This window comes from Dendrobium catenatum, unplaced genomic scaffold (assembly GCF_001605985.2).
Source record: "Dendrobium catenatum unplaced genomic scaffold, ASM160598v2 fragScaff_scaffold_45, whole genome shotgun sequence".
Classification (NCBI taxonomy): domain Eukaryota; kingdom Viridiplantae; phylum Streptophyta; class Magnoliopsida; order Asparagales; family Orchidaceae; genus Dendrobium; species Dendrobium catenatum.
This window is the reverse complement of record NW_021318507.1, coordinates 234,249-259,781: the sequence shown is the minus strand read 5'-3', so window position 1 is coordinate 259,781 and position 25,533 is coordinate 234,249. Positions and strand designations below refer to the sequence as shown.

Sequence of the window (25,533 nt, the reverse complement as noted above, 5' to 3'; positions counted from 1 at the left end):
CGCCGACTACAGTCCTTCTGACTTACGTCGCCCGCCGACTATAGTCCTTCCAACCTCCGTCGCCCACCGACTATGGTCCTTCCAACTTACGTCACCTATTGACTACAGTCCTTTAGACCAAACAAACACATCAACAGTGATACTTTGTATTATCACCATGTAATGTAATCTATAAAATATACATCAAGTTAAGGCTTTCCCCTGAAGAAGGACCTCATTTGTAATCAACTACAATAATAGTCGATTCATTTAAACTGGGCTAGGCCCCGTGGTTTTTTTCCCCTTTTTTCAGGGATTTTTCACGTAAAAATCTTGGTGTTTCTAGTGGATGACGCACACTCTCTCTTATCTGATTGCGTGCCGGATTTTCGTACAACGCTAAGACATTAATTTTATATTTCTCTACCGTCGCGAATACTCTAGGACGCAATAATAATAAAGTGGTTGATGGGTGAATATGATTTGGAACTGCCATTCCGAGTTTGAATCACAAAGCATGTGCAGGTCCGATGCCGTTGGGTATCTCATCAGGGGCGAATTATTACGTTTGGTCATCGGACGTCCGGACACCCAATCAAGATGCGCAACGTCACTCGAATACACTGGATCCCGATGTATTTTGGTGACGGGGCGCGTCTGAATTGGTGTCCGGACAAATCCGGACACCGGCTGTAATAATTTGCCCTCATTAGGTTCCGCCGATGAATTAGTTACGTTGCCAAATAATTTCTTTGGTGTGACAACAGATAGATACCCATTATATATATATATATATATTAATCTCAAATATATGCATAATTTAAATTCAAGTTATTTCTTTTTTTTTTTTGGGAAAAATTGGGGCCTAAGCCCATATATTACTAACAAAAGAAATTACAAGTAAGAGAAAAGACTACCCATCATAAGAAATAAATGCAAAACTTATGAGGGTCAAAATGAGAAACCTATACCACCCAAAATTTTTCTTTACAACATTAAAGAAAACCAAAAAGTGGTAATAAACATATGCAGAAGAGGATACTGGATCTGAATAGCTGTAGCAGGAATCATCCAAAACAACTTCCAAAACCATTTGCCCAGCTCCAAAAAACAACAGGAACCAGCAGGTGTCTTCCAATGCTGAGTGCCGCCGAGCCTGAAAGAGAAAAAAGCAAACCGGACAGCAACAGACTCCCATACCCAAAGATACCTGGACTCAGGACAATATATAGCAGAATAGCGGCTCAAACACATCCCTAGTTGCATATGGAGAACCATACGCCATCCAAGGGGTAGTGAGGGGAGTTTCATCATTGTCCAGGAGAGCATAGCTTCAAATGCACATAGGGACAGCCGAACATAGCATGACAGCCTCATAATCTTTCCAGAAAATTCATAGCATTCTTCCATTTCATAGATTTCTCAAAAACAGCTCTCTTGATACATAACAGAAGTGTTTTATGGCATTGAAATTGCTTGCCAAAAATTCTGTTATTTCTCTCCTTCCAAATGAAATAGATCAAGGTAGAAATAACCAACTTGTAAAAGTTTAAACCCTCCAGATTACCAAGATATTTCACATTAATCCAATCATATACTTGCCGGATATTAGGCCTAAGCAAAAAGCTAGACATCTCTGAGAACAATTCAGTCAGAATATTGAAAGAGAAAGGGCATTCAAAAAATATATGTGAGACAGATTCATCACCATTATAACAAAGAATGCACTGAATTGGAACAGCAATATTCCTAATTCTAAGTGCATCAGCTGTCTTGAGACCTCCCACATTAGCAAGCCATGCAAAAACTGAGAATTTAAGAGCATTTCTCTTGTGCCAAACCATCTTATACCAGCTGCAATCAGCGGAATCAGAGTAGAATTCCTCAATAAAATCTTTAAAATAGGTTTTTTCTTTATCATACCAAATCAGACAATGCCCCTCTCCCCCCAAAAGAGGAGTACCCGAGATGACGTCTATAAGACTGGGAGTGAAAGTTTCAGGAAATTTCCAATCATTATTATGAATGATATTAGAAAGCATAATATCCGGAATATGATCCATAGCAGCACTACCAAGAAGATCAGTAAGATTGCTGCCACCAGCCCAGTGATCCCATTTCAACGATATAGGGGAAGAGTTATAAATTCTGAATTTAAAAGCATGTTTAGCACTAATAGCCGTGTAACAGATAGATTTCCAAAATCTGGAGCTAGCAGCTGTAAAAGGTTTCCAGGGGGAGCAGTATTTCCTTAACAGCCAAGAGGAAAATGGAGAAGTAGAGTTGTACATTCTTAAAATCACCGAGCAATTGAAAGAGAATTGTAAAGCTGGTATAGAATATAAACCCAAACCACCTTTAGAAAAAGGCTTACAAACTTTATCCCAAGCCACCATATGTAATTTCTTGCTAGCATTAACATCCCCAAAGAATAAAAATCTAGAACTAGATTTTTTAAAAAGTTTGTGCACAGCTTTGGGTATAATTGCACCTCTAATCCAGTATGCAATCGTATTTTGTATAGTAAATTTCAGATATTGCAATCTTCCAGCCAATGATAAAATGTTAGCTTTCCAGCCAGAAAGTTTTTTATTTATACTATCAACTAAAGGCATATAATCCTCCATTTTAAGTCTATAGAAAGACAATGGAATACCCAAATATGTAATCTTGGTAGAAGTGTTTTGAATGGATAAGGCATTACAAATGACAGATTGATTGTGAACATATTTGGGAAACATCAATGCACTTTTTTCATAATTTACTTGAAGCCCAGAGACTGTAGCAAAATCTTTAAGGATAGAAGCCAACAGATTGCAGTTTTCAATGGAAGCTTCACCAAAGATGATAACATCATCTGCATAAAGCAGATGAGTGATGGTGTAATCATTTATTGTAATCCCCTTGAAACCTCTCTCCTCTAATAAATTGGAGAATGCATCCATAACAAGACAGAAAAGAAAAGGGCTCATAGGACACCCCTGTCTAAGCCCGGCAGAAGAGGAGAAGAAGCCCTCAATAGCCCCATTAATGAGAACCGAGAAATTGACATCAAATATGCAAGCTTTTATCCAGTTAACCAAACAACTAGGAAAACCTTTTTGAAGAAGTCTTGCAATAAGGAATTCCCTAGACACTGAGTCAAAAGCTTTCTTAATATCAAGCTTGGCACAAAAAATCTTAGTTTTTCCTTTTTTTCCAGCATGAAACAATATATCAGAAGCCAACAAGATATTATCAGTAGAGACTCTGGATTTCAGAAATCCCGCTTGAGTGTCTTTGACAATGATGTTCATAACCGGCTTTAACCTCATAGCTATCACTTTAGCAATAATTTTGTAAATCACATTACAAAGAGCAATTGGTCGGTAGTCTGAAATGCTAGCAGCATTAATGTGTTTAGGAATTAAGGCAAGCACAGTAGATTTCACTCCACGAGGCATATAGCATTTAGTGAAAAAAGATTTAACTGCTTTACAGACTAAAGGACCAATAATGTGCCAACTTGATTTGTAGAAGTGAAAGTTAAAGCCATCCGGCCCTGGAGCAGATTTTGAAGACCCCTTAAAAACAACATTTTGAATTTCCTCATCAGTCACAGGGGAGGTTAGAGATGGTAGATAATAATTTGGAATGACAGCTCCAGAAGATATAACCAAAGAGTTCGGATGAATAGCAAATGGAGGATTATATAAACCTTGAAAGTAATGAATGATAGAGTTAATCACACTTTCTCTGCTGGGAGAATTTACAGAGAAAAGGTTAATAATAGACTTTCTACTTCCCATTCTGCTCCTAATCTTGCCGTATAGAAATTTAATGTCATCTTCACCTTGTTTGAGCCATTTAACCTTAGCCCTCTGAATAATCCAAGAAGCATACATATTGTTGAATCTAGCCAGCATGGAGTTGCAATTTTTAAAAGCAATGTTAAGCTCCGGGTTATAATGATCATACGACATTTTTTCCAGTAAAAGCTTCTGATAATTGTTCAAAGATTCAAGATGTCTGGATACACTATTAGAAGTAGCCCAAGATTCTTTTTTGATATTACTTTTTAAGAGCTTGAGGGATTGACAGAAATGTGTGAGAGGGTTGCCAGCACAAGGTTTGAAACAAACCTCTAATAATAAATCCCAATACTTGTCTACCTTTGTCCAGTAGTTTTTAAAAAGAAAACGATGAGAGGCCTTGAAATTGCTACCCGAATGCAGGACAATAGGACAGTGGTCAGAACAGGAAGGGTTCTGGATAGAACAGAAAGACTCAGGGAATTTATCCAGCCATCCTTCATTAACAAGCACTCTATCCAGTTTAATATGGATAGGATTATCAAGTCTTTGATTATACCAGGTGTAGTTGTTGCCAACAGAACGAAGATCAACCAAACCATTATGAAAGATACAGTCATTGAAGTCTCTTAGAGCTGAAAGAGAAAGAGGGGATCCACCAATCTTATCTGTAGCAAATCTACAACAATTAAAATCACCAATAATGATCCAAGGAATATGACTTTCTGGAGCAGCAAGAGTGAGAGAATTCCACAGCGATTTACGCTCATTTATGCTATTAGAAGCATAAACGACAGAGAGCTGAAACATGGATTGATTAGAAACATAGATCAAGCCAGAAATCAATTGAGAAGTAGTGACAGAAGGGGAGAAAGAGAGTTTAGAAGAGTTCCATTTCACCCAAATCCTCCCAGAATCTGTGAGATCAAAATTGTTGCAGCTTGCTTCATTAGAAAAAAGAGAATGAGAATTCTCAAAAAAAGGATCTGCCAGAGAGTGAATGTTAATCCTGTTTTCCAGGATGCAAACTAAATCCAGCTTAAAAGATTGAATGAGACGCTTAAAGCATAAAACTTTATCAGGGCGATTAAATCCCCTAATATTCCACGCAGCTAACGGTGGAATAGACATCAGGAATTCTGTTTGGTTTGAGGCTTTTTCCCCTGCTTGCCTCTAGCAGGTTTTTTAGCTGTGGAAGTTTCTTGCTTTTGGTTCTTCTTGGACAGGTTTACCAGGATCTTCTCCTTCCCCAAATTATCTAGAACCAACGTGTCACTCTCTAAGTCTTCTTTAGAAAAATTGGATTGATCCTTCAAATCACCTTCTGAATTTAAAAGATCAAATTTATTAGGTGAAGTAAAAACTTGCCCAGTCGAAGAAGAATTGATTTGAAGATTTGTAGAAGAAGAAGATGTTGCTGCATTTGGAGAATTGAGGTTTGGGATTCCCAGATAAAATTGATCCCCAACCACAGGAGGTGATATCAAAGATGGTAGCGTCGAATCCGTGTCTCCAGGAATGGTATTTAATTTGTTGGAAGTGGGAGAATGTGGCTGGTATAGAAGAGGTTGCCCTGTAATAATCGATGGAATGACTTGTTGGATATTAGAAGGCAGAGGATTAAGATTATCTAGACTGCTGCAGTTAGGAACCTGCACATTATCAGCCACAACCGGTTTGGGGATAGGCAAGCGAGGAGGCTTCCTGCTAGAGCTCCTCCCCCTGTTATTTTGCACAGTTTTACCCTTATCCGTATCATTCTCATTTGTGTTTTTCTCCGGATTTTTCAAGCAAGCAGAAGAGAAATGCATTAAAGACTTACAGTGCTGACAAGGAGAAGGGCGCCATTCATATTGAACTCTCAGCCTTACCACTTCACCGTCCAACGAGACTTTAATCTCCTCCGGATAAGTAGCTTTGCAATCTACCAAAACACAGATTCTGGCATATGTAAGTCTTGTTTTTTGTTCCGTTAAGCTATCTGCAGCCACTGGAACACCAATTTTACTAGCAATCCTCGATATACCCTCTGAGTTCCAGCATGCAAGTGGGAGATCATGAATTTTCACCCAGATAGGTACCGTAGCAAAGTCTTCCCTAGTAGGCACAAATTTCGGATGCCACTTTTGTAGAACAAATGGTTTCCCCAAAATGAACCAAACTCCTCGTGTCCAGACCATTTCGAAATCCTCAGCACAAGTGAAACGAAATAGAAAAAAACCGTCGTTAAGCGATAGAAGTTGAATCGAACCTTTTAAACTCCATGTTTTTTTGACCGCAGCCAGTAGAGCTTCATAATATGGACGCCTCCCAACAGAATATCCCACCAAGCATAATTTCCAATCTTCACCCCCAGAAGAGAGTTTTTCACCAGAAAAGGGGATAATTTCCGGTTCCGAGGGGAAGTGAGAAAATTTTAGGGGATTAGGAGATGTGTTTGTGAATTCAAACACTCTATTCCAGCAGTTTGAGATGGCCTTGACCTTACCACCAGGAGATTTCACAAGCGGAGGAAACTCGGAAGAGAAAGGAGCTTCATCCATCTGAGGAAGAGAGGAAGAGGTTCCCTCCGGCATCGCCGGAGGAAGTGGGGAGAAGAGAATCGAACAGAAGAAGCAGAGCGTGACGGCTAGGGTTTTACCTCTTGATCTTCTCAACAGTAGTGCTGCCGTTCTCACCAATTCAAGTTATTTCCACAACAGTACATGAAATGCGGAATCCAATAACTTCATTTGTACGGTAATACGGAGCTAAAATAATTGAAGGTGGCGGAAACGCGACCATAGAGGGATTCTTCCCGGCCATTTCGACGCCCTCGTTACTCGTTAGTGTAGCTAATGCGTGGTGCGGCGACAGAGTGCCTTTCCAACTAACCTCTTCTGCTTCCTTATTTACGGCACATGCCACGGCGTGGGCCGAAGAATAGGAGAGAGAACCAAGTAACCAACCGTAAAAGGTTTGAAGGAAGCGAGGAAGAGGAACTTCTACCTTGTCTCTTTTTTGGATTTTGCACTCTCTGCCAAGCCGACATCGGCTTCTTCTCAGGACAGCTCCGACCTTTCTCTCTTCCTCTCAGATCCATTCGGTTCGCCTGCGGCGGAATCGCGACGGTTGTTTTTACACTTTCTCCCGGTGTACTTCTTTGATCCATGTAAGGGGTTTCTTATGTGATGCTGCTTTATGGCCTTATGGGTTTCCGTTAATGGATTCCTTTTTCCGCACTTGCGAATGTCATCTTACTGAGGAACGGTTAGGGCTGCGTGATTTGTGCGGGCGGGACTAAATTCCCTCTCGATTTGTTGGCTGTCACTAGTGGAGAGCTTCTTTAGGTTAAAGTTTGCGACTTAACGGAAATCTTTGGGTGAGGGGGACGATTTGGGGTAGATGATGGAGGGAGAGGTGGACGCGGGAGTCGCGCCTCCTATTTTTCTTCACAACCAAGCTCTCCCTGGTCGGTTCTCTAACGCATCGTCGATGGCAAGAAAGCGGGATTTACCATGGGGGAATACTGGCTTCCACCATGTTCATCAGAAGCAAGAGAGTCAACACTGGCTCATGGGGTCGGGACTTCCTGCGCCTAGCAATTCAAATAGCTGGAACCCTAAGATGTGGGAATGGGACAGTGTGAGATTCTCCTCAAAACCCTCTGAGGATGTGCCGGAAGTGTCGTGTCTGGGAACCCAGGGGGTTGCTGCAGTTGTAAATAACGGTAGTTGTGTGGAACAGAGAAAAAATGCGGGGGAGAGTGGAAAGGCTCTACTTTTGCGTGATACGGTTGAGGAATGTGAGAATCTAGCTTTGAAGCTTGGTGGTGGAGGATGTAGAGTGGAAGAGCAGGTTCAGAGGGCAAACAAAAGAGTTCGATCTGGATCACCTGGAAGTGCTGCTAGTTATCCTATGTGTCAGGTTGATGATTGCAAAGCAGATCTGTCGAATGCTAAGGATTATCACAGGCGGCACAAAGTTTGTGAGCTTCACAGCAAGACCGCTAAGGCCCTTGTTGGCAAGCAAATGCAGAGATTCTGCCAGCAGTGCAGCCGGTAACTTATTTGTAACCATGATGTGTATTTTCTGATAAGTTGATGAATTCATACACCCAGCAATAGCTTGCCAGTAGAACACAGTTCATTCTATTTTTATTTAGAAAACTTTTTTTCTTTTTGATAAGCTTAGTTTCAGAATAGGGATGTGTTATGAATCTATAATCAAACCACATATTTGAGTGTATGATTTGTGGTGATTTTTGTCTTGAATCATTCTATGAATTTTTTGCAGTTTTAATTCTAGAGATTAACTTGACTTTGTGAAACAAATCAGGCTGGTCTAGTTTATTGAATTTTTATTATAAAAATATGTTCAAATTTTCTTATCTTTGTTTTCAAGTTTACACATTTACTTATTTTATCGGTTCATTGTCTTGTCTGACTCTGGAGTCTGGAATTTGTAGCAGCATCATTTTACTTAAGTTGTCAATTTGAATTTTTTTAGAAAAGATTAAACTTTGTTTTAGCTATTATTATTTAGATTCCATCCCCTTACGGAGTTTGATGAGGGAAAAAGGAGCTGCCGCCGCAGGCTTGCTGGACATAATCGTCGTAGGAGAAAGACCCAACCCGAGGATGCATCAACAACCAATTTAGTTCCTGGAATCCAAGATGGAAAAGCTAGTGGGAGTGTAGATATTGTTAATTTGTTGGCCATTCTGGCACGCTTGCAAGGTAAGCTGCTTGACGTTATGAACTCGTTTTTTTTGGTTAAAATCTAAGAATCCTTTCTGACCATTTGGCAGTGTTTTACCATGTAATATTGCAGGCAAACCAACAAGCATGTCACCTCTACCTGATGGAGACCAACTTATACAAATTATAAATAAGATTGGTTCTTTGCCTCCTACAAATCCCTCTTCAAAAACACCGGTGCAAAGAGGTTTTGATCTTAATGTCTCACAAGCTCCAGTGCAAAGTTCTTCAGAACAACCATCTCAAGGGAGAGGTAACCCAAACATTCCATCAACAATGAACTTGCTTGGGGTTCTCTCAGCAGCACTGGCATCCTCAAATCCCAATGTTCTGGCTAGCATGTCACAGGAGAGCAGTGGTGGTAATGGCAGTAACAAGAGCACGGGATTACGCCAAGAAGCCATAGACAGTAATAATCCACAAATCAAAGTTGATCATGTGTTTCGTCCATCTATAGATCGAGAAACCGACTTTAATGTGCATTCCCAATTAAATTCTACCGAACGCTCTATACAAATTGCAATGCCAAGTTTGCCATTGCAGCTATTTGGATCCGCCGAAGATGATAGTCCTCCAAAACTTGGGTCTGCAATTAAATATCCATCCTCTGAGAGCAGTAATCCAATAGAAGATAGATCCCCTTCATGTTCGCCTCCAATTGCAAAGAGGCTATTTCCTCTGCGATCAGTGTCTGATAAAAAAGATGAAAGTATGTCAATATGCAGGGAAGACCACGCAGTAGCTGAAGCGAGCACAACATGTGGATGGATGCCGCCCTTAGAACTGTTTAAGGATCTTGACAGGCAACTTGACAATCAAACAGTTCAGAACATGCCATACTCTGGAGGAGGGTATTCATCATCCTCAGGCTCAGACCAATCTCCTTCAAGTTCAAATTGTGCTGTTCAGGTATTATAGGATGTAATATATTAAAAAATATATAAAAAAAAACTTAATAGTTTTCTTTATAGTGATGAGACATTGGATAGCATATTTGAAATGCTACTTACAGGACCGAACCGGCAGAATTATTTTCAAGCTGTTTGACAAAGATCCCAGCGATTTACCTGGAACGCTTCGATCTGAAGTATGCCAAAATATTTGTTGAGTTAATAAACTGCTTAGTATGTTAGTTTCAAGTATTAATTTATGATAAATGTTTTATTTCAGATTTTAAATTGGTTGTCTCGTAGTCCAACTGAAATTGAAAGCTACATCAGGCCTGGATGTGTGGTTTTATCTGTTTATTTATGCATGACATCGGCTGCATGGCATGAGGTATGCTTGCATATCTAAAACTTTTTACTGTTTCTTTGTTCTAGCATTAATCATGGGAAATGCTTATTTTGCAGCTTGAAGAGGACTTTCTTCAACGAGTTATTTCACTAGTTAATTGCTCTGGCTCAGAATTCTGGAGAAATTTGAGGTTTTTGGTCAGCACGAGCAGACAAATTGTTTCACACAAGGATGGTATGCTTTTATTCTTATTTGACTTCAATAATTGTTATTGTAAAAGGTTATAGTCTTTTGTCTCACAGCATTATATTTTGGATCTGAAATCTCAAGGTTTTGCTCATTGCTTTCAGGGAAAATACGCCTCTGCAAGTCTTGGAGATCTTTGACTGCTCCTGAACTAACATCCATCTCTCCCATCGCTGTTTTGAGTGGGCAAGAAACTACACTCATTCTTAGAGGCCGCAATTTGACTATTCCTGGTACCAAGTGAGTCCATAACTTTTCTTCATTTTAATAGTGTGCAATAATGGTTCCTCTCGTTTGAAACATTATACTTGTATGTACAGAATTCATTGTACTTATAAGGGTGGGTATTCATCAAAAGAAGTACTAGGTTCAACACATCCAGGCACAATATATGATGATTCTAGTTCAGAGAGTTTCATTCTTCCTAAAGAATCCCCTTCTTCATATGGACGCTATTTCGTTGAGGTGAGTTTACCCTTTTCCATGTTTTTTCACATCAGGAACTTTTGCTGACAACACAAGAAGACGATTGAACAATGGTTGAGAAATCAACGAGGGGTGGAAAATGTCACAATCATGTCTAGGTATCTGGTGAATTGTATGTCCACATTTTGGCTAACAGCGAGCTTTTTTGCAGGTTGATAATGGTTTCAGAGGGAATAGCTTTCCTATTATAATTGCTGATGCTACTATTTGTGAGGAACTCAGATCACTTGAAGTTGAGTTCGATGAAGATGTGGGAACCCTTGATGCCATTTCTCAAGACGTTTGTCTAGAGAATAGAAGGGTGCAATCTAGGGAGGATACCCTTCACTTTTTGAATGAACTTGGTTGGTTGTTTCAAAGAAAGAACCATCCTGAATTTTCCTTTGTAGATTTTGCTACTTCTCGGTTCAATTATCTCTTTTCATTTTCAGTAGAGAGGGATTTGTCTGCTCTTGTTAAAATGTTTCTAGACATACTAGTGGAAAGAAGCTATGGCAGTGATGATTCTGTGTTGAATGAGTCACTGGAACTGCTACTTGAACTCCAGCTACTGAGCCGAGCAGTGAAGAAGAAATGCCGGAAAATGGTTGAGTTGCTTCTCAACTACTCTGTAAAGAATGCAATAACAAAAGATTCGAGAATGCATCTGTTCCCTCCTAATTCTACAGGCCCTGGTGGATTGACTCCATTGCATCTAGCTGCTTCAATGCAGGATGCTGAGGACATGGTTGATGCACTAACAAGTGATCCACAAGAGGTAAATTTAGTTTAAATAAAACTTTTTCAACCTTCATGATCTGCATTTCTGTTTTTCCCTGTGGATGAGTTATTATAATCTTTTAATAATCCATTTCTCATCTGATTCTGCTTTAGATTGGTTTGAACTGCTGGGTTTCGGTGATGGATGACAGTGGCCACTCACCCTCCATGTACGCATCAGCAAGAAACAACTCTTACAACATGCTTGTAGCAAGGAAACTTGCAGATAAGAATAATAGTCAGATATCAATCATTATCCGACATGAAGATAAATCCATGGACAATATGTGTGTTGAGGCAAAATCAGCAGTGAAGCACAGTAATTCTTGTGGCGTAGAAGCAATGGCGATAAGTTCATGTCCCCACTGTGTTATTGCAGAGTCTCGCCTTGTGAGAATAAACCGTCATAGAGGTCTTCTCGAGCGTCCATATGTCCACTCCTTACTGGCAATCGCAGCGGTTTGTGTATGTGTCTGCTTGTTCTTCCGAGGTGCTCCTTTTGTAGGTTCCATTGCGCCCTTTAAGTGGGAGAATCTGGATTTTGGTCCAAGATAGCCTCCAAGAGAAGATTGCTGCAGAATATGCATAATAGATTATGTTCATTATCTCCAGTTTTTGGCTGACTCAGGTTGCATCTACAGAAAGGCAAGAGCCATTCTAAAACAACTGGATTTTTACTTTGGGAGGCCTGGGCCGCCTGGCTACAATTCTCTGGAAGTGTCTCGTTTGATTTTGGGAAATCTCCCTGTTCTTTGGTGTATTGTTTTTGCTATTTATGATCCAAGTTCTTTGCTGAAACAAACATAACTATTTTGGCTTTTGAGCCTGTCTCCGTTCCTCCATGTGCTCATTGCTGCAGCCAGACCCATGGTAATCCAGTGGGTCATAGCAGATATATGGCCGAATCTCTTGAGCTCTCCTCTGCCATGGTATCTTGCAAATTTGAGTTACCCGGTCAGTTCTCTTGCTCTTTGTGTGGTTTGGTCTTACTATATATCAATGTGAGAGCAAAAGAATGGTGTATATTTATATAAGGGAATATAATCAGTATAAATTCTCTGGTCCATTCTTTTTGCAATTTTTCTGTTCACATTCATTTCTATAGCATGTTATGTATATTTTTTTCTCCGCTTCACCTCATTGTTTATATAATATGAGTTTTTATTGATTAGTCGTGACTTATCTTAAAGTAAATTTGATAATTAAAATTAGGTCAAAATAGTTTGATCAAATTGGGTTTGACATCATTTTGTTTCTGATTTTTTGTTTGTTTGAAATGGCAAGAGCTGTCAATCAAATGTGTATAAAAAAGAAAGAGTATATTGTTGATAAAAAAAAGAGCTAAACAAAATAATTACGTTGAGCCTACCCAAAACTGCAAAATGAATAACTTCTTAGTTAAGCTTTATGCCTCTTAATACCAAAATCAGCTTATGGAGAAATTTCCAAACACTCTATGCAGGTCTTTACCAAAACATTAAAAAAAAAAAAATTGCAGTAACAAGAAATCTTACAATAAATAAGCTATACTAAGAAGGCTTAAATAAGTTGAAATCTCCAAGAGTAGTCCAATATTCAACCTTTATAGGTTTAATTAGAGATATTAATATCTCAAAGCTGGTTCCTACTGGAGGCTTAATTATCAGCACACACAAAGGTTATGAGAAAATTTATGGAACTAGAGAAAGAAACTTATTCAAGTATGAATTGACAGTCGGTTAAAAAGGTAATCCCATTTGATCTAAATTCTCAACTTGGCTGGTTAGAAATCTTTTACATTATGATATCTCTTTTCTTTTTGAACCAAATTTGCAGCAAATCCTCCAAGCATCTATTTCTTTAAATCACAATACTTCTAATAGATTATTCTACCTTCAGACATCTATTACGGTCTACTACTACATTTGTTGTGAAAGAAATGACAATCTTCAATAGTTGCAAACTTTGGTTGGCATTGCAGCAAAAATTAAAGTAATGGTTGTCTTCAAACTCCTTATATGAAAATTCAAGCATTATTTGGCCTCGTGAGGTGAGGAATTTGGTGAATGAGTGGTTATTAGGGTATTTGATTCACTAATTGGATATCCATTGCCCAAATTCTTTTTGGCTGCTCGGATCTGGTTGTTTCTAGCTACAGTTTGTGATGCTTACAACTTTGCTTCGTGAATCCTATTTTTTTATTTCCTCTTTGATTAGATTTAAGCCTATTTTGATTATGGCGGTCAATTTGTGTCGGCGGGTCGTGTTCGGGTCAGACCCGAATTTGATCCGGCTATATCTGACCCGACCCGAAATAGGTTTCGGGTCAATTCTCTGAACCCGAACTCGATCTAGATCAAGTTCGGGTCAACACGAACCGACACTAAAAATGTTAAATCCATGAAAATTTTAAAATTTTGTTAAAATCAGAGAAAAACAGTCAAACAGTAATTAAAGATAACTATAAAAATATAATTTTGCAATTTACATTTAACATTTATTACAAATTAAAATATACAAAGTACAAACTAAATAATTTACAAACAAACTCAAATTATATTTCTTTATTCTTATACCGGCTACACGCCAAGTGCCAACACTTCATCTTGATTCTTGAACTTGGTTTCAACTTGAATTAACAGCAAAATCAAAATGGTTAAACAATAAACACTAAATGCTAAAAAGTAATCGGGTCAGTTTCTTTTTTTTTTTTTTGGCAATAAACATAAAAATCATATTATAAGCGGCCAGCAACACTACAACAGCAACGACCAACCACTCAACCAGTGACTGAACAACACCCATTACCCAGCAAGGCAACAAGGCCAACCAGTGACTAACCTAACTACGCGGTTCCGTTTATTCAGGCGATTAGGCGAAGCGGTGAACTCGAGCGGCCGAGCCAAAATTTACGTGTTGAAATCGGATCATCTTCTTGTTTCCGGGTTGACCCGAATACGACCCGAAATTCAAATCATGTCAGTTTCTCTAACACGAACATGACCCGTTTGCTACCCGGGTCAATTTGAACATGAATTTTCCCGTGTCATTTCCGGGTCGTGTCGAATATTGACAGACCTAAGTTTGATCCGTTATCCAGGCTCCAGACAACAATGCTATCTTTAGCATAAACCAGCAACTGCTCAATCTTTAGCAATTCCTATCTCACTAAATTCCCTCACTGGCAATTACTACAAGATGGTGCTTGTTTCGGGATTGTCAACAGTAATATCCCACCACTACATTAAGATTTTTCTTTTCTTTTTGGGTAAGAAAACATATTTTATTTTGGATTATTTTGATTTTATTTTGGTGGGATAAAGACATCTGATTCAGAATAAAGGCAGTGCAACGATGATAAGAAATGCTTGGAATTAATAGTGGTAATATATGTGTTTTCAAGGAAAAAAAAGTAGTCATTAATTCATTTGATGCATAACAACTAACAAGTAAAGATAAATAAAATTCTTTGCTTTCTTTATTTTTTTAGTGAATATTTTCTCTTTGTTTTGAATAAGTTGGATTAGAATTCTAGTAATCATCTTTTAAGAAGAAAAATATTTATCTTATACAGTTTTAAAAAGAATTTATGAGAACTATCATATTTATCATCGAAGGAGAGCGAAATTTTCAATGAGATTTCATAAGGAAATCATTGATGGGATTAGGGGTGTAATCGAGTCATGCCAACTCGCGAGCTGGTTTGGATTCGACTCGTTAACAGGCACTACAAGTCGAGCATATCGAGCTCGCGAGTTGAGCATTTCGAGCTCGACGGCTTATCGAGCTTGAGTTCAAACAACACATCGCTCGACTAGCGAGCTCGTCGAGCGGTTCGTGAAAGAAAATCATGGGAAGGAAATCGCAGGCGGTAATTTTCGCGGGCAGAAGTTTCGTTGGCAAGAGTTTTGCGAGCAGAAGTTTCGCGGGTAGGAAATTTTCAATGAGATTTTATAAAGGAAACCATTGATGGGATTAGGGGTGTAACCAAGTCATGCCAACTCGCGAGCTGGCTTGGGTTCGACTTGTTAACAGGCTCGACGAGTTGAGCATATCAAGCTCACGAGTTGAGCATTTCGAGCTCCACGGTTTATCGAGCTTGAGTTCAAACAACACATCGCTCGACTAGCGAGCTCGTCGAGCGGTTCGTGAAAGAAAATCATGGGAAGGAAATCGCAGGAGGTAATTTCCGCGGGCAGAAGTTTCATTGGCAAGAGTTTTGCGAGTAGAAGTTTCGCGGGTAGGAAATTTTCGCAGGCGGGAAATTCTGCGGGCATAAAATTATGCTGGAAGTTTCGCTAGCGGGACGTCACAAGCTTGCGAGCCGACTCGAGCTCGTTTATAGTGGGAAGAGCTCGAGTTCCAAACAAGTTGAGCTCCATAATACTAAAACTAGACTCGACTCGACTCGTTTACACTCCTAAAGGAGACCATCAGTGACATACTTAAAACACCCTTTGTGGAAGAAGCCTCAGAATGTCACACTCTTTATGGAAGAAGTCTCAGAATGTCATGATAATAAAGAGTACCATAAAGAATAAATTAATAATGAGAATGAAAAAATAAGATTTGTTAAATTACTTAAATATTAACATTTATCTATTACATAAATAGAATAGAATAATTTTATGTATCATATATGCAAATTCTAAATAGAAAAAAAGAAACAAAGTGCTTAAGGGACTCCTCTTCCACATGAATCAGAGTGGGCTTGGGATAACGACCGCATGATCTCTTATAGCCATCGAATCAAATCAACCAACATGAATGTGAGTGGAGTGACAAATACAATGATAATTTCTTGTAGCGATATGTGAAAGTAGAAAAATTATTAGGTGCGGAGTGCAGACGGGGTGAGAACCGTCTGCACAGACACAGGGTACCGAGCGGTACCCAGTGGTACCGAGCGGTACCTAGTGGTACCGAGTGATACCGAATGGTACTGAGCGCGATTTTATACTAGTGTGCGGACGGTTCTCCCGTCCGCACTCCGCACCTAATAATTTCTCGTGAAAGTAATGTCACTTAATAAACGTGATGATGTGACGCAGTGTACGAATTAAAGGGGGCATTTTGCTTTTCTGAAGAAATTCACATTTGTTCTATATAATATTAATAATAAGTGGTTTAATGCTTTCCACTTTCTCGGTTCATTCATTGGTGGAGCACAACCTTCTGCATTATTTGCCCCCACTATTTTGCAAGAGGGGTCTTTTTTAGCTGAGCAATTTATCAATGTTTTTAGGGAAATTTACATACATACCACTTTATATCATTCTATTTACATATCTAACACTCAAAACTTTAATATTACACATATACCATTCTATATTATTTTAATATCAAATATGCCACTCATATTTCATTCTTAGCAGTCATATATTTCATTTCTACCACTCATATTTGACATGAAGATAAACTAAGGGTGGTATGTATGTAATATTAAAGTTTTAGGTGTTAAATATGTAAATAGAGTATTATAGGGTGGTATATATGTAAATTTCCCATGTTTTTATTACTCATTTAAATGTCGGTTTAGTTTGGGATAATTTTTTGTTTTAAAAAAAGTTATTATAAAATTATTTTAGAAAATAGAGAAGAAATTATCTCAATTAAAGCCGGAATAAATAAAATATGCTTTGAAGTTTACTAATTCTACGTTTATTGTTAGGAAAATTTTGAATAATAAGAATTTCTAATATGAATATTCTCTCTATAGTTTAAAAAATAATAATAATATTCTCTTCAGGCTTTAAAATAAACTTTTGAAGAATTTTTTAATAAAAAAATATAAAATTGATATATCAACAAAAAAGTAACTTGATCGGGCAGAATCTCGAGGTAAAAAATCAAGTTGGAAGCTTCAAAAATTAAATACGGGACTATATGAACTCCTATTTCAACAAACTTATAGTAGAATTGAATGTATCAGAAATATGAATCCAACGACACTGAATTCGACTCAATCCGAGCCCAAATGAGTCCAAATCAATGACCCGAAGCACATTTGAAGGGTTCAAACTATAATTTGGATTACCAAATAGTTTCCAAATATGGTGTGCTTATAGTCGAATCGATCGGCTCGATGAAACGAATCCAACGAGCCCAAGATCGTTGAATTCTGATATCATTAGAGCCTTCAAATACCTGATAAACGGTCCACGGTCAAGGGATTCAACATTGGCTATCCATTCAAACCACTCTAAATTTACCCCTGTTGTTCTTCTATTTATTGGTCATGCCACTATCAAAAAATTATAAATAGACCCTCATTTCTCTTAAGAGGGGGGCCTAAGCAAGAAGAGAAGAGAAAGAATAAGAGAAAGAAGAAAAGGAAGAGAAGGAAGAGCTACTCCTTAACCACCGTCAGACTTTCACCTAACAGACGACCGACGTCAGAATTAAGCAAGGAAGCAAGAAGAGAAGGAATAGACTCCTCCTCAACCACCGTCGAAGTTCCACCCGAACTCCAAGTGATGTCAGAGTTCCATCCGACCTTCAAATGACGTCGGAGTTTCGTTCGACCTCCAAGTGACGCAGGAGTTCCTCCCTGCAACCTCCAAGTTATGCTATAACTCTGTTTGACAACCGATTGACGCCAGTTTTCTATTTGATCGCCAACTAACGCCAGTTTTCTATTTGATCGCCAACTGACGCCAGCGTTCCAATATTTGTTCGCAACTGAATTTAAACTCGGGAATTAATTATTGTAATATGATCGTCCTAAATTTTAGGGACGAGTCACCCTCTTGTAACCTAAGCAAACACTATCGGAATTCTTTCAACTGGGCATGGCCTCATGGTTTTTCCCATTCCAATATTTTTCACGTAAAAATCCTGGTGTTCTTTCATCTTCTATTTATGTGTTGGATATTCATACAACGCTAAGACGAAAATTTTCTAATTCTATCGCCGCGTATATTCTAGCCCGCAACAAAAATATATGCTAACTAATTACAATTAAACATGATTGCTTTTTAAATTATACATTTAATTCAAATGTTTTCACCCTTTTTTTCCTTTTAGGTATTGTTTTCACTCTAGGTACTATTCCCTAAAAAAAAAAAGCATTATGTAAAAATATATTAAATTTATTTTAAAATAAATATAATTCCTATTTTTAATAAAAAAGTTAACCAATTTTCTTTGAATTTAATTACAAATTTATGCATTTATCACATTGCAAACCTCAAACTCAATGATCTCCATATGGAAAGCCAAAGCACCCAACAAGTTCAATATCTTAGGCTTTCTTTGAAAAAAAAAACTTGGGCTTCATTTGGGACGACTTTTTTTTATTATTTTTTAAAACATATTTTGATTTGATACACACTATATATAAATATGTACATATTCTTTCTCTTCCTCCAATTTCTTCTCTGAGTGTAAAAGCAGTTTGAATGATAGACTTTGATTTAAAAGACCAATGTAATGAAACAAAGGTTAACCCATATGACCACGTCAAATAGAAACTAGTTAACTATATTGTACTGTAGGCTTACTTTACTTTAATTGTCTCTATATACACTTGTATTTAACCCCTACTAGATAATATACTATTTTCATTTCCACTGTTTCTGTTCTAATGCCTGGTTATGTTCTCTTGTCTGAGCGTGTCCACATGGTATCATAGCACAAATAAGTGTTCTTTCTCTTCTTCTTCCTTTTTCCTTCTTCTTCCTTCACCTCCCTCTTCCTCCCTATTATATTCTTGTTCCTCTGATCTAGCATGGATGGATCTACCACTTCCTCGCCAGCCACAAACTTTCCCAATCATCTTCTTTCCATCAATATTCCGCCCCAACTCACGTTCGTCCTCAGCAATATCAAAAGTCTTGTCTACAACCCACTCATCTCTGATAATTATCCTTAATGGCCATCGCAAGTCAAGAAAATTTTCATTACAAATGGTTTTAAAGGATTTCTTGATGGCTCATACACAATCCCACCACAAACTCATACTTCTGATTCTTCCCCCGATGCCTGGAATTTTCTTGATCAGAATCTTGTCGCTGCCTTGCTCTTCATTATTACCCCATCCATCTTACCTTACATTCTGTCCCTGACTCAATGAGCTGAAATATGGGCTACGCTAGCTCATCGCCTGCAAGTATCCACTCGGTCTCGTCTCATTTAACTAAAGAATGAGCTTCACCATCTTTCAAAAAACGACAATCCATGTCACAGTATTTGCTTACCGTGAAATCCAAGGTCGACACAATTTCTGCTGTCGGAAGCACTATCGACCTTGAGGATGTTATTCTCTATATGCTAAACGGCCTACCCGCGAACTATAAGGCTTTTAAAACAACCATTCGAACGAATCTTCAACCAATCACTCTTGACGATCTTTACACACTTCTTTGCAGCGAAAAAGTGAATCTTGCCCAAGAAACACACAAAGAACTTCAATCCCTTCACCTTTCTGAAAATTTGGTAGCTCTTGCTGCTACCCACGGCTGTGGACGTCGCCGTAATCCTTTCACTCGTGGTCGACAATCCAACCGTAATAGGCGCACACCAACCACATCCAATCACAATGACAGATCGGTTAATAGAAACACAATATGCCAAATATGCACAAAGCAGGGTCACACTGCTGTCAAATGCGAGTATCGTAATGATCCCACCTATCAAGAAACTCCACCTAAGCAAGCTTTCTTCAGCCCAACTGAACCCTTTCGTCAAACCGACTAGTTCCTAGACAGTGGAGCCTCCACGCATCTTACTTCAGATCCCTCTCACTTCTCATCAACTGAACCAAACAACGGCACCTCTCAAGTCACTTTAGGTAATGGCCATCAATTACATGTACACCACACAGGTAGAGGTCTTCTCCCCACGCCTCCCGGTAGTCTTCAACTCAACAATCTTTATCACGTTCCTAACTTATCATTTAACCTGCCATTTGTCCTCCAACTAACGCATGATAACTATTGTATTATCTCCTTTTCATCACGGAGTTATCAAATTCAGGATTCGAAGACCAAACGGGTTTTACTTCAGGGCCCGTGTCATAATGGACTCTATCTCATTTCTTCCACCACAACGCCCTCGATGCTACAATTGCTCTCTGTTCAAACGATTCCTGATCTCTAGCATGGCCGCATCGGTCACACGGGCATCCGCAAACTACAACGCCTTGCTCGACTACACTCAACTATCAGTTTCAATATTACTACAAACTTTTGCAATACTTGTAATCTTGCAAAAAGTCATAGGTTACCATTCCCTATATCTATTTCTACTTCTACCTTACCATTTCAAATTGTTCATTCTGATGTGTGGGGTCCACCCTTTACTATGAATGTACAAGGATTTCGTTACTTTGTCTCCTTTATAAACGATTATACAAAATACTGTTGGGTCTATGCTCTCTCAGAAATCCGAAGTTTTTTCTACATTCATGGAATACTATAATATGATCAAATGTCAATTCCGCACAAATATACAAATTCTTAGAACTGATGGGGGTGGTGAATACATTAACCAACACTTTCAGCATTTTTGTAAAATCTCCGGCATGTGTCACCAATACATGTGTACTTATACGCCATCTCAAAATGGCGTGGCTGAACGAAAGAATCGTCACATCTTGGAGACCATTAGAAGTCTTTTAATTCATTCCAGCGCTCCTCACAATCTGCGGGTTCATGCCCTTCACACCGCAAACCATATTATCAATCTTCTCCCAACTATAAAAATACAAAACAAAACCCCACATGAGTATTTGTACCTTAAATCACCCACCTACGCTCACCTCAAGATCTTCGGATGTCTCTGCTACCCGTGGCTCCGACCCTATACTCATTCCAAACTTGACTCATTCTCTAAGCCGTGTTTGTTCGCCGGCTATAACTCTTCCCAAAAAGGCTATATGTGCCTAGATCCCTCATCTAACAAGACCTATACCTCTCGTCATGTTGTCTTTAACGAACAAGTCCTTCCTTACCATCAACAACAAACAACGGTCAATCAGTCTTCCTCTCATACTCATCTACCTCCGCTTCTCTTAGTTCCCCCATCTCTCATCAAACCTCACACCCAATCTCAAACACAATTCTAATTTTCATACTTCATCGTCCACCTCCCTCTCTGTCACGACCCACACTACCAGTCCTCACTCGTCGAACACTCACTCACAAGACTCCTCCGATCCTATTGTTCCATCCTCTGCTAGATCCACCTCTCCCAACATCCCCACACATCCTATGATCACTCGCTCACAAACCGGCACTCTCAAACCTAAACAAGTCTTCAATCTCACCCACCAAATTGCCACGCCAGATCCAACCTCCAAACATCCTCATTGGCAATCAACCATGTCTCCAGAATTTCAAGCCCTTCAATCTCAAGAAACTCTACCAAGCAGTTCTAAATTACTTATGGAAAGCATTTTGAAAGAGAGCTAAGTCTCTTTTTGAACAAGATTCACAGCTGAATAACCCAACTTCACATTTCAATTTATTCAATTAACACAAAGCATACAACTTTTCCTAACAAAGAAAAACGGAAAACGAGTTACAGATTGATGATCGTGGAAACAAAAATAATTATAACAAATAACAATAATCGACCAACAATTTGAAATGCGTCCCAGCTCACAACATACAGAACACTACAACCGGATAAACTTAGATTTTATTTGAGATAATTTTTTTACTGCTTCGTAAAGCAACTTTTTAGTATAAAAATTAAAAATTTATATTAAAAAAAATATTTTATGAAGCAGTTAAAAAGTCATCCCAAACGAAACATTAATGAACTTTCTTAAGCATAAAAGGGTTCTATGTAGAAGCAGCATGGTAAGATGGGTTGAAGGGCTCCTGTTCGGCGCAGTCTAAATTGTCTCCAGAGCTCTGTCTACCGACGCCCATCAAATCAAGGTAATATTGGAAGTGGGATATGATGTTGTTCATGGAATCAACAAATCCCTGGCCGCAGATCTGATCTCCATAAAGAACATTCATGGTAGCCCCAAAGCCAGGTAGCCTTTTAGACAGAGTGTCGTTCTTCGTCGGCTTCCAATTCCCGACGAAGACATCATGAGCTGATGGTTGCTTCTTCTTCATTGGATTCATCCACCTCCACATGGCAGATTGGAAGGCCAGAGTAGCATTCTGTTCCAAGTACTCTGGGTGGTTTAGAAGATCAACTTTCATCCCATCACCAATGATACCATAGTTGTAGTTCCTTAAATTTGTGCAGGTAAAAGGGTTAACTACAATTCTTCTTGGAACAATTAAATCATTCAAAGAAAACAGATATATTTTCCTAACTTACCAGTAGACAGGTAGAGCACCTCGACCAAAATAATCAACTCCAGGAGTGCAGGGATAAAGGTAGTCTTGGCTGCAGTAGGATTGGCTTGGGCTCATCTCATGGTTATAACAGAGCCCCCATGCAAGCGGGCCGCCGGTTGCGACACCATAACCACCTGGAGAAGGAGAAATCAGAATCCTAAACTAGAAAGATATGTGTAGGAACTCAACAAGATAGCATCAATGAACCTCATCAAAAAATTAACAAGGATATAAAATCAGCAATGTAACATAATCAGTTAAGTATTTCATTTTCCTCTTTTCCATTTGGCCGGGGCTCGTCATATCATAATCACCCGATGCTTACCATTTGCATACTTGCTGTGGGCATAGAAAACCTTCACAACCATGTCAAAGGATGTTGGCTTTCCAAGATTTAAAAACATTTGGGTCTTCTAATGGAGATAGACAAAAGGACTACTTGAGCTTAATTTTTTGTCCTACGAAGCGCACTATGTGGATTTGATCACTTGTCGATCTTATGATAAAGTTGCAGAAGAAGTTGGAAAGGCAACAGAGAGCTGCCTTCCTGAAGTACAGGATGGGGAAAAGGGAAGCCTTTGAAAGGCATCTTACAAATTTGAGTTATTTCACTAAGGGTCTTTTGAAAAATTTTATCTTATTTTGATTGCTTTAGATTTTTCTTTATAAAGGGAAATACATCTTTATATTGTATCAAAACTACAAATTTCCACAATCAGATAATTGTGAAATCTGCAGAGGTGACAACAGGATGAGACCATCAATTGGGTGAACATATATTGCATTCCGTGCATTTTTAATGTGTTAATATTTTCTACTTTGTATTCTCTCTCTCTGTATTATTAGTGTGTGTTTTATACTTTTATGTGCTAATATTTCCTACTTTATATTCTCTCACTCCGACCAGACTACAATAACAACAACATATGAAATTTCCTATGCAAGCAAGGATCTAAACAATAAATTAACAAGAGGCACATGATGCATCAAATGTTGACATAGCTACGCTTTTAGATTCAAGGTAACCAATTGAAGCATTATTTGAATCTAGAGCATCACATTCTTTTATATCAAAAACATTTTCTTATTAGAATCTAAATTACCTATTATGTTACCTATTAGTCTAGGTATGCATATTACTCATTCATTACCCACAATTTAAGGGTGAACAACTACAATCAACTTTTGCTATATTAACACTAATTGAATTAGACATAATACTTGGTATAGATTGGTTATCTTTATATCATGCAACATTGCAACTACTGATAGCAACGAGAAGCTGGTGAGATTTTGTATACCGAGGGAATCTAGTTTCAGTTGATACTGGACCAATGTCTCTTCTTAAGTCAACTGTTCAAGCTGAAAAAACTACTTTCTAATGGTTGTCGTGCATACCTAGCACAAACAATTATTCACCTAAAAAAATGACATTCTATAGTTCAAGAATATCTATCTAAATTCCCAAATTAATTACCGAGTCTACCTCAGATCAACTGATCAAAAGATTGAGGATTCGTTTGGGACGACTTTTTTCTGCTTCTTAAAGCAGCTTTCTAGTATAAAAATTTATACTTTCATACTAAGAAGTTTTAAGAAGCAGCAAGAAAGTCATCCCAAACGAAGCATGAGTTTGCTACACACTCCCTGGAATGCACATGTCTCCAAGGCATCATATAGAATAACAACTAATGAACTTCAACAATTGAAGGCTTAATTACAAGAGTTACTTGACCGATGTTTTTTATTTGGCATAATTTATCACCTTGGGGTGCTCACATATCTTTTGAGCAGAAAGAAATGAAAGAATGAGATCATGTATAGACAAAACATAACTCAATAAGGTAATTGTGACTAACAAGTTTATGTTCACTCAAATAGATTATTTTTTTATCAGAGACAACGAGATTCTATCTTTACTAAAATTGAACAAATTTCAAGATATCATCAACAGAAGATTGGAATGCGAGATGCATATAAGAATTTTTCGTACTCAACATGGGCGCCCCTGGGACAATTACATATGTGATAGTTGGGCCAAAAAAAAAAAGACTAATTCCTTTATCATTCAATAGATCTACAGGATTTGCGAGCGATTAAAATCATATACATAAAGTCATAAAGTAATGGGGTTTCCAAAATGAAAGTAATTATCAGACTCCTCAATAATCTAGTCTAATGTCATTACCTAGTCTGATAACTTCCAGAAGCTCCAACAACCCACCAGCCTAATTCTCCACTCATTGAAAACGTCTATTTAATTACCACACAAAGATCATAACTTTCAACTACAATATAACAAATCGAGAGAAATTGGCAGAGGGATCATACAAGAAGTCTTGCTGCCAACGTGGCCGAGGAATGCTGCCACCTCCTTCATTCCCATCTCCTTGCCCCCAGTGGTGCCGAAGCCGAGGGGCTGGTACTCGGAAGAGGCGACGATGAAGGAGTGGTAGTCCCAAAATCCAACGGCGTGTGCTATGGGGCTATTGCGCTTAGAGAAGAGATTCTCGAACTGGTACACCTGGAAGAAATCGGAGATCGTCTCGTTACAACAGTATATCGAGCCCTTGCACTCCCACCCTTTGTCGCATGTCTTCTGCTTCGATTTCGCCTCCACCCCACCGGCCAAAATCAGCGCCACCGTCAAGACCAACACTGCGGCTGCTGCTAATGCCGCCGCCGACGCCGGCGACTGGCCTGACATTGCACTCGCCATTGACTTGAATCTCGCCGAAGATCCGTAAAATGAGGGGGAGAATGATAGAAAGAGCAAAATTAGATATATTTCGCTCGGAGGAATTGAATTGAATAAGGATTTGGTTATGGCAGGACTTTGCTGTTTGTGATCGAACAGCAATGCGTCATTAGGTTTATCAGCTGCCGTCGATTTTATGGTAAATAGAATTTCAACGGTCAGATTCAGCTAGAAAATTGTTTTTGCTTGGTTGTAATTAGATAGCGTATCTGACTGTCGGCGAGAAGGTGGAGCTGGATTTGTCCTAGCGTTAATGC

General features: G+C 38.7%; 2 protein-coding genes across 2 annotated transcripts; one reads left to right on the top strand and one right to left on the bottom strand.

Moving 5' to 3' along the window:
* The first annotated feature begins 6,649 nt into the window (after positions 1-6,649).
* On the top strand, positions 6,650-12,332 carry LOC110092545 (squamosa promoter-binding-like protein 15). Its single transcript, XM_020817136.2, has 10 exons — positions 6,650-7,810; positions 8,295-8,488; positions 8,583-9,418; positions 9,522-9,596; positions 9,680-9,787; positions 9,862-9,979; positions 10,096-10,231; positions 10,312-10,456; positions 10,629-11,234; positions 11,351-12,332. Exons 1-10 carry the CDS (start codon positions 7,155-7,157, stop codon positions 11,789-11,791), a joined length of 3,315 nt encoding a protein of 1,104 aa, XP_020672795.1. The 5' UTR covers positions 6,650-7,154; the 3' UTR covers positions 11,792-12,332.
* A 9,321-nt stretch (positions 12,333-21,653) lies between these two features.
* Positions 21,654-25,287, bottom strand: LOC110092552 (chitinase-like protein 1). Its single transcript, XM_020817150.2, has 3 exons — positions 24,850-25,287; positions 22,499-22,652; positions 21,654-22,408 (listed from the first exon to the last, which is right to left on the bottom strand). The coding sequence occupies exons 1-3, from the start codon at positions 25,235-25,237 to the stop codon at positions 22,003-22,005; spliced, it is 948 nt and encodes a 315-aa protein (XP_020672809.1). The 5' UTR covers positions 25,238-25,287; the 3' UTR covers positions 21,654-22,002.
* Positions 25,288-25,533: the final 246 nt, after the last annotated feature.